Raw genomic sequence first — 9762 nt, 5'->3', positions numbered from 1 at the left:
AAACCAGTGGTAGATACATTTGACGATTCAAAAGTATTTGTAAAAGTTTAATTGAATAAAAAATATTTTTAATTGGATTTTTTAGAAGATGCGGAATTTTTGTTAGGTTAAAATAATACAATCTTTAAAAAGTGAATATAACTTTAATTAGATTTTATGTTATGAAATAAGGCTAAATAAAGGATTGCGTGATATTCGAAAAGTTTGACATTGTCCTGACCTTTAAAAACACCTTCGTCGTTTCAGTTCTAATACCACGTAACTAAGTCAAAATGGTCTTCTCATAGTCTAAGGTCAAAATTAGGAACTTGACAGGAAAGCTTCTATTGAAGGTTGTATGTTTCTGACTGGCCAAAACGACGTGTCACTCAATTCTCTGGCGAAATGGCTTCAAAATGTTAGAACCACCCATAAATGACTAAAGGTACGTGGTGTTAGTACTGAAGCAACACCTTTTCGTTCTTACAATGGTTTTTACCAAGTACCTACTTAGGTATCTGTGTAATAAGTCTGTTAAGATACAAATTAGCATAGATTCGACTGGGTAAAATGTAATTATAAGATGTATTGACAGTGTTTCGAAAGTGTGGCTATTAATTAAATATCTAAATAAAGGTGCTTTATAAATTTAAAGAGTATTTTGTAAAAAACGATGTGTTGTGCTATTCAAGTGCATTAATATTGATTGGATAGTAATTGAAACGTTATGATAATAATTTCAACAAACATGCCTAGTAATAAAGTTAACAACAAAGTGACAGACTAACAATATTTTATTAAGTAACTAGAGAATACTCTTCTGTTACCCATTAGTAGAAATATTATTCACTAAAACTCATATTTGCATCTTGTTGACAGTCGCCAAGTTTTATTAAAATAATGGTTTTTGACGATAATTTGTAGTTACTTTCTTCATCAACGCGTTTTCACTATACGCGATTGTGGTCAGGAGCTAAAATGAAATCACATATTTTTAATTACCTATGTTTATTTTGGCATTAAAAAATATTACTAAAGCAGAAACCATTTGAGTGTTTACTATTGAATACATGGATATTTCAATAGTAAATTAACCATTGATTATTTATTATAAGTAGTTTGATAACAAATTCTACCTCATCATATTATGTAGGTATTATAACATTTGTAAACGCATCAGAGCTTTGATTTGTAGTGAAAAATACTTACGAGCAACATGAATGCAATTTTTCGACGTATTTTATTTATCTTATTCACGCATAAGATAAATGATGATATCAAAGTTGAAGGAAATCAGTTTCTCGTTCGACCACTTCTTTGGACGAAACAGCCTTTGAATGAATTTAGTCGGACATCGATTTCACCCTCTTCAAGCTGAAAATTAACAGGGCATAACTTTATTCAGGTCTCCATAATCTTCTCATTAAATCAGATTACATCAATATTCATAGATACTTATGGCAGAGCTGGTCTCGTCACGAAACTTGAAATTATGCAGAAGTCAGATTATCGTAAAGTACCGATCACATTAAGTGCAATAAATAGACTTTTTAGCAAGTTTAGCAAGCAGTCTTAACTCTTACTCTACCCAGCAAAACCCCAGCGTCCACAGTAACCTCACACTTTTTCAAGTTTTGTGGCACATGGGGGTATATTTTACCGGATCTGATGAATATATCTCTCGGTAACATGATGGTGAAACACATTCTCGAACGCATCTCATTTGCGCTAATCCAGTCATTTGATTACATGCACTGCTTTGTTCACACGCTGTTTCGAATTCATGAAATGTCATTTCCTGCGAAGTTATATCGTTTTAGAAGTAAGTACATAACTTAAAGAGAAGAAAAAGGGTTATTACGGCATATTTGTGGTACCTATTGTAGCAAATAAGAGCAAATAGGTACTTAACTAAGCGAAAGAAACGAGGAAATTGTCGATTTAGGAGGCAAAAAAGACATCTATTTCTTCTTTTACCACAGTAGAGTTTGAAAAAGTACTTTCAATCCTTTATTCTAGAAGTTCAAACACTTAGGAGATAAACATAAAATCCACTGAATACAATCAACTCAAAGTGATAAACATACATTTTTAGGTGAATCCTTGTATTGATATTCTTTAAACGTAAAGGTTGTACCAGTTTTATCACTTAAACAACTGTCATACAATCCTAAAATTAATAACCAGGCTGCTGATGATGCTATCCGTAACATTTTATTCTTTTAATAGTCGCCGTTTTCATCAAGATACTTACTCGTTTTTGTTGAGGTTCTAAAAATCAATATCATTAACTACTTGTTGCTTTACGGATTTGTTAGTGCGCATGTCCAATCCTCAGTTTCAGAAATATTTAAAGATGTTCATTAATGTTACCAATTAAAGTAATAATAATCTTATACTTCAAAAATATTATAGTAGATGAGATGGTCACAATATTTTTGAGAATTGTATTACACGATAATTGAACGAGTAATATTTATGTAAATATAATAATAAATGCACTGTTTTATTACAATTTTCCTGTAAAGTTAACCGGTAAATATTTTTAAAAATAATCGGTATCGAATAGCATCCCTACAAGTTAGAGAAAAAAAAAATCATGTAGGAAACGTCATTTTGTAATTTGTACAACTTGTAAAGTACTGCCAGAATGGTGTAAAATATACCAAATTGGTACTTTTACTTACTATCTTTGTACCTTCAGTCTTATTACATGACTGCTCACAAAAACAAGTGTTATGATTTCAGTGTGTATTTATTCATTTATTTAATTATTTAATTTAATTAATAATTTTTTCCATAAGACTTGTTTTTGTACCTTTTTCAAATAGATTCTTAGAAGCTGTTTTGCCATTTTTTTCCACCTCAATAATTTGACAAGGCAAATCCAATTTTACATCCCCTTCGTACCTTTTAAAGCTTTTAATACTTTTTCAGTTTCGTTTTGTAGGTAGGATTTGCCACATGTCATCTGGCAACGCTGAATTTGTCAATGTCAATTGTCAAAACTCGCTTCACAAGTGTTTTGAAACTGTGGAGACGAATTTGTGTAAAATCTTCAATATTTTCTGTCTTTCTTTGTTGTTACGTTGTGTAATTTTTAGTGTTTGAATACGTATATTCCTTAACGTTATCGTGTTTTTAAAGTGCTGTGTAGTGTCCAAACCAACATAACTTGGATTATACAACCTCTGTGCTAGGAAAGAGTTCACAATTATTCATCAAAATAGGTACGTAATATTTGATTTCTATCTATAATAACGATAATTATTGATTAATCTTGATAATCTTTCGCCAATTATTGTTAGTATAGATGTAAATCAGCAACAGGAAATAACCTTGAGTAATTTTTGATTTTTCTGTTACCTATGATATAGGATTTTCTTATTATTGTTTCAGCTTAAAAGCTTACTTTCCATTCCTTTTTATTAGCCTTCTTAGTACTTCTTTGGATATTGGTGCAAATATTAAAAACTATTGCCATTTTTATTCAATTAAATAATAATTTCAAAAGATTCCAATATTTAACACAGTTACAGTGTTTCATCAAAATGTTAATAGCTACCTAACCAATCCAAAATAGTTAGGTACCTACCTAACTGTTCTTAAAAGGCTAAAGAAGATAATAACTAGTGAGTATTGACCCTTATACCTTAGTGCATTCTCAGTGCAGATGTACTGAACAAAGCCTACTGAAAAATAAACTTTAATTCAATGTTATAGAGTCTTCTTTACCATAACAATACCACAAAACATTAGTCATGTACTCTGAAGGAATGTTTGCTTTGCAAATATAAACTTAAAAGCTAAGGTTTAAATTTTGTTTTCAATTGGCAATGAAGTTTAAGGCAATTTCGTAATGTTGCAGTTTTTTCTTTACATTTGTAAGGATGTTGATAAATATGTAATTTATTTTATTTTAAGTTAATGTTCTATTCAGAATCTTGTTGTGCTTTGTCTGTAAGATTGGAATTTAACAACACTGCAATTAGTTTTCTTCTATTTACCTAATTTTAATTCTTGACTTAAGTCAAAGTCATCCCTATAGACTGATCTCAACCTTAGCTTACCTACCCATCAACAGATGTCTATGTCATAATAGCTACCTATCTGCATGCTAAATTTCAGCCCCATTGGTCCAGTAGTTTGAGCAGTTTTCCTTTTATTATATTATTAAAATAGATGGCAGAAGATAATTAAAAATGACTCGTCAGTGAAGAGTTGGTAGATTCTGAATTTTAGGGTCTCCAATGTCTTCACTAAGCACTCTACTTTTCACTTTTTCTAGGTAATAATAATTCACACAATATAATATATAAATAATTCACAATGTATAAATAATTCACAAATTTTCTAGGTAATAATAAATAATAATAATAAAGCTTTATTTAATTCCATACAAAAAAATAACACAAGTTTATGATAAATATATTTAGAGAAATTAATAATAGTTGAGATTAGAGAGTTAGTATTACAAATTAAATTATGGTTAGTTTGTTAGTACAATTTGTACTTTTCTAGGTAAGTACATATTATACCTTTCTAGGAATAATATATTATAATTTTATCATTGTTATCATTATCATTATGAACTAATAGATGTCTACTGTTGGACATAGGTCTTCTGTAGGGGCTTCCACATATCACAGTCTTGTACCACCTGAATCCAGTATCTCCTTGCAATTTGTGACTACTCATTTGATGTTGTCTGTTCACCTACTGGGGAGTCTTCTAATGCTGCATTGTCTGGTGCAAGGTCGACATTCCAGTGCCTTGGAACCCCAATGTCTCTATGTTGCTTACTCCTCTGGTTAGTTCCTAGGTGCAAATATATCATCATCATCAGCCTGTGCACATCCACTGTTGGACATAGGCCTTCCCTAAAGAGCGCCACCACACCCGGTCCTCAGCAGCAAATATAATATTATAAGAAAATATTTTTGTTAGTTGGAATAAACAACTAGTCATTATGTTTAATTAATTGCTTAGTAATACCAGTCAATTATCTTTGATTATAAGCGAAAATTTCGCTGCTAGGAACTTTATGGTACAATTGAGTTCTACTGCAACATCAATAATTTATTTTAATTATCACTTATTTAAGCTGAGTACACATTTACTCAGCACCCTAACCTTCATATTTCTTCTTTCCCTCTTTCCTCACCAGGAAATCAGGCCTCCTTGTATGTAAGCACCAGGATTTTCTGTTTTCAGATTTTTTCCTCTACTTGTTCTATAAGACCTGCTTACCTGCCAACTTTCATGATTCAAGGCGAATCCTATAGGACGAGAAGTGCCTTGTAAGATTTCTTGACAGACACGACAGATGGACAGACAGATAGGCAGATAACAAAGTGAGCCTATAAGTGTTACTCCTTTCCTTTTGAGGTACGGAACCCTAAAAATTACTACGTGTTTTAACTTTTAACCTTTACCTGCTGTGGAATGGAAATGAATGAGCGTGGAACTCTATTATTTTAAATGAAGAATAAAAGATGAAGAAAAAATGATGGAGTCCGCAAAAAGTTTAGCTTTTAATCCATGGCACTAACTACCTGTCAGCATCACCATCATGTCTTACCACTTTGATAAAAAATGGGGGCCTCAAAACAGCTGATCTGTTTGGCGTCCCAATCTTGGTTGAAGTAAACGTTACTTCCGTTCGAAAAACAACTGAGTTACTCTCCAGCTTCTTTTAAGTCGCCATTAAAGAAGTTTTACTTTCTACAATTATTCCTTGCATGCAATGCGTGTCTACGGAGCACACAAATGTGCGAACACATACACTCTTTCAGATTTGATAACCTCATGGCCCACACATTAATTAATATAATTAATGTGACTCATATTTCCCCGCAATAGGGTTCATTTAAAACGCGTTGATGCAAAGTGCATTTACTATATCATGAAGTAAATAAAAGTAAAGTTAGTATGAAGTGAAGTAATAATAAATCAACATGGTTATTTAGAATGTAATTGTAATTTAGGTTACGATGGGGCTGGCGTGTCCGTGTCGGACTAAAGTCCCAAAAAAATAAAGATTAAAAAAAAAAAACAACATGGGGATATTCAAGGGGCAGACCAACAAATTCCTGAAAGGCCGGCAAGGCTGTTAAAAAATAGCCTCTAGATGTCACTCTTAAAAACTTTAACTATATCTATGCAAAAAGACCACGTGGATTCATAGCTCTGTTGTGGCGTGATTGGAGAACAAACCAACAAACTAACACATTTTCATATTTATAATATGTGATAAATTCCAAATTCAAATAATTTATTCAAAGAGGTACTGTACACTTTTTTAATTTAACAATTTATTAGAAAGCCGTTTATTTTTATTCGAATTCCACGTAAAGTTTCTATTATTTCAGTAACAAACAATCGATAGGCAACCTTGCAGTTTTCTTTGAACTAGCAATTCAATTGGCCCTCAATAAAATATGTAACAACATTGATCGCCTAAGGCTCCACGCTTTAACCTTTAATTATGGACATGGGGGTCTGACAGACCTTTGACTCTGTTGATTTCTTAGATATACCCAATTCTACTTTCTCCTTCACCAAACGCTTAGTGGTAGGTTGCACTGTCTGGTGCCGTAACATACGTAAACGTAAGTTAAATGTATTTAAAGTTCAAACGGGGTCTGAAGACCCCATGTCCTCAGTTATTATTGAGAAAATATTATATTGCTCTTAATTTTTTTTTTATTATTTTTAGGTTCAAAATTGCGCGAAACTAATTTTAGGATCATCATTGATCCTGAAATTATTCTTTTCTATAATTCTAACAAAGCGTGCCGTCCGCGTGCCCGGGGCGCTTGCTGCCGCAATATATCAAGTTCTTTAAATACCGTGTAGAGCACCGGGCAAAGCGCACTTGTGCGTTGTGAAGTCTTTGCGATTTTGCCTAAGTTCTACGTAACTAAGTACGCAGTTGAAATTCCTCGGACACGTACGAAGCGATTTGCTTCCTCGTTTCTAATTCGAACCGCTAGGATATGGAACGCCCTTCTGGCACCAGTTTTCCCTTCCACTTTTAATATGGGTGCTTTCAAGTCAAGAGTGAATAGGCATCTTCTAGACAAGTGCGCTCCAACTTAGGCTGCATCATCACTTGCTATAGTGCGTTTCAACGAATAGTACCTATGGCGTTATTTTAGCTCTCCTGTCTGTCCAAGTCATTGGCACCATATTTGCATAAGAAGACGCAGATTTTGTTTATTTTCATTTGATTTTCCTGAATGAATGAAATGAAAATCAAATGAAAATAAACAAAATCTGCGTCTTCTCATGCCAATATGGTGCCAATGACCACTCAACAGACAGGGGAGCCAACATAACGCCATAGGTACTATCCGATGAAACGCACTATAGCAGGTCTGATTGCAGCCAAGCGCTAGTCTGTAAATTTAAAAAAAAAAAACTCCAATGTAGCCTCAGCCTTGCAAGCACGACGCGCCTCAGTGCACATGTACCGAATGCACTCTAAAGAATCAACTTTATTGTATCGAGCAGCAAGCCAGTGGAGAAGACATAGCACTTTCGCAAATGAATGTCATTTCTCGTACTATAGACATGTTATGTTCATCACTACCCACATTATTGTAAATGCGAAAGTGTGTTGTTAGATTGTCCTTCAAATACGACATAACATAGCAACGGATCGACGTGATTTTTTGCATGGTTATAGTTAAAGACCCTTTATTAAAGAGACCCTCTAATAAAGGGAAAGAGAGATGACTAAGGTTTGGAATACTCTTCCGCGATCTGTGTTTCCTACAAATTACAATCCAGGAATCTTTAAAAGAGTGAATAGGCATCTTCTAGGTAAACGCGTCCCATCTTAGGTCACATCATCACTTTCTATCAGGTGTGATTGTGGTCAAGCGCTTGCTTGTAATTAATAAAAAACCCTTAAAGAGTTTTTATCCCAGAAAATCATTGAATTTCCCCGGGATTTAAAAACTCTAATCCACGCGAAGTCGCGGGCATCAGCTAGTTTACCATAATTTTAATAATGTCCGCAGCTAAATCGAATCAACTTGTCAATCCACGTACAGGAGTGAGAAATCTTCTACCGCGCGCTGCTGTGTTAGAGTTAGAAATTACCACATAATATAGTCTAGAATCTAGACTACATATGACAACTCCCAACTAGTAGAAGGGTCTGTCTCTACCCACTCCATCTCGACTCCACATAGAGTGAGTAGAGACATACGCTTCCATGTTAAGTAGTTATATTATTTTGACCTAATGGTCAAATACTTGTTGTCAAATGTTGTGTCGCTACATATCGCCTCCCCATCCGCGACAGAGACCATGTTGGTTTTTCCATCAATATGATGAACATTAAAACCAAAACTATTCGAATTAAAAGTAACCTTTGCCCATTGTACATAGGTTTCAATTTCGCTTGTTTTGATATAATGAAATTCGTAGAGACTCCAACCTCTCGAGGCTTGCCATTGTTAACAGGGCTCTCTTCGTCAGTCGCTTCATACAATCGTAGTTCCAATTTCATTTGAATATTAAGCAACCAAAGTCCATGAAATTTTGCAGACACATTCTAGAAACTAATATCTGTGTCTGTGGTGTTTTACATTTTTCTAAAAATATGTAGTTTTAAAATTACAGGGGCTCAAAGATTTGCATGAAAATTTTTAAGACCGCGCAACTTTGAAACCGAATAATTTAACAGAAATTTGGAAAACCACAGACATAGATATTAGTTTCTAGAATATGTCTGCAAAATATCATGGACTTTGGTTGCTTCATATTCAAATGAAATTGGAACTACGATTGTATGAAACGAGTGACGGAGAGAGCCCTCTTAAGGCTCTATAAAAGCAAGTTACACAAACTTGCTTTTACATCGTAAACACTTTATAATCACGATACGGTGATAAAGCCGTTCGTTGACGTAGCCCCTATTGTGTTATAGTTGTAAACAGTAATTTAATCACTGAAGTTTACTTAGGATTTACAGTCACTTTCTTCCTACGTGTCCAACGCTGTCTTCAAAAATTGGTTGTCTGTAAAGTCGGTTTACTGACGATAGTTGAACGTGACAACAAAGGCCGATTGTGCTTCTTTGTCGCTCGTTCCGCGCTCTCGCTTGCACTTCAAGCCTTACATGGAACGCCTCAGAGCGAGGTAACGCCGCATGAGTCATGTTTTTTCGTGCGTGCAGCCGGCACTATCGAATTATAAGACGTTGTCACGTCAAAATCGGTCAAGTGCGAGTCGGACATGGAGGGTTCCGCTATCCGTACCATCGTTCAAGAAATAACACTTTTTTTTTAAATTTTCATGACGGCCATTTGTAAATTTATTTTTTTTTGTTGTTAAAGCGGCAATAGAAATAGGACGAAAATATGTGAAAATTTCACCTCTATAACTGTTAGGGTTTAGAGATACAGCCCGCTGACAGACAATCAGACGGACTGACATACGGATGGATAGCGGAAGCTTAGTTATGGGTCTCGACGGCGCTCTTGGGGTATGGAACCCTAGTCGACAACCGGACTGTCATATTTTTAACCCCCGACCCAAAAAGAGGGGTGTTATAAGTTTGACGTGTGTATCTGTGTATCTGTCTGTGAACGAATGAACCGATTTTAATTTAGTTTTTTTTTGTTTGAAAGGTTGCTTGATCGAGAGTGTTCTTAGCTATAATCGAAGAAAATCGGTTCAGCCATTTGAAAGTTATCAGCTCTTTTCTAGTTTTCTGAGGTTTTTGTGTCGGGTTTTTTTTTAATTTTGAGTTATATGTCACTTCGGTGC

At 34.4% G+C, this 9762-nt stretch overlaps 2 protein-coding genes across 2 annotated transcripts in view; one reads left to right on the top strand and one right to left on the bottom strand.

Annotated features, from left to right (window-relative positions):
• Positions 1-123: 123 nt before the first annotated feature.
• On the bottom strand, positions 124-2489 carry LOC123865332. Its single transcript, XM_045906303.1, has 4 exons — positions 2067-2489; positions 1640-1777; positions 1189-1353; positions 124-952 (listed from the first exon to the last, which is right to left on the bottom strand). Exons 1-3 carry the CDS (start codon positions 2190-2192, stop codon positions 1273-1275), a joined length of 345 nt encoding a protein of 114 aa, XP_045762259.1. The 5' UTR covers positions 2193-2489; the 3' UTR covers positions 124-952; positions 1189-1272.
• Positions 2490-2977: 488 nt separating this feature from the next.
• The window catches only part of LOC123865290, a 71434-nt gene continuing 64649 nt past the window's right edge, over positions 2978-9762 (top strand). The window contains exon 1 of the mRNA XM_045906244.1: positions 2978-3209. The gene's annotated coding sequence lies outside the window, so the exon portion shown is untranslated. The remainder of the gene's footprint in view (positions 3210-9762) is intronic.

The sequence above is a fragment of the Maniola jurtina genome, chromosome 5, assembly GCF_905333055.1.
Source record: "Maniola jurtina chromosome 5, ilManJurt1.1, whole genome shotgun sequence".
NCBI classification, from domain to species: domain Eukaryota; kingdom Metazoa; phylum Arthropoda; class Insecta; order Lepidoptera; family Nymphalidae; genus Maniola; species Maniola jurtina.
This window is presented reverse-complemented; position numbering and strand designations above follow the sequence as displayed.

What these genes read in the sequence shown, in the direction of transcription:
- LOC123865332 (XM_045906303.1), bottom strand. Translation starts at nt 2,192, where the DNA reads ATGTTACGGATAGCATCATCAGCAGCCTGGTTATTAATTTTAGGATTG. An exon ending in ACAAGGATTCACCTAAAAAT is followed by an intron (nt 1,778 to 2,066) that starts GTATGTTTATCA and finishes ATAACTTCGCAG; the next exon opens with GAAATGACATTTCATGAATT. An exon ending in AGATATATTCATCAGATCCG is followed by an intron (nt 1,354 to 1,639) that starts GTAAAATATACC and finishes GTTAATTTTCAG; the next exon opens with CTTGAAGAGGGTGAAATCGA.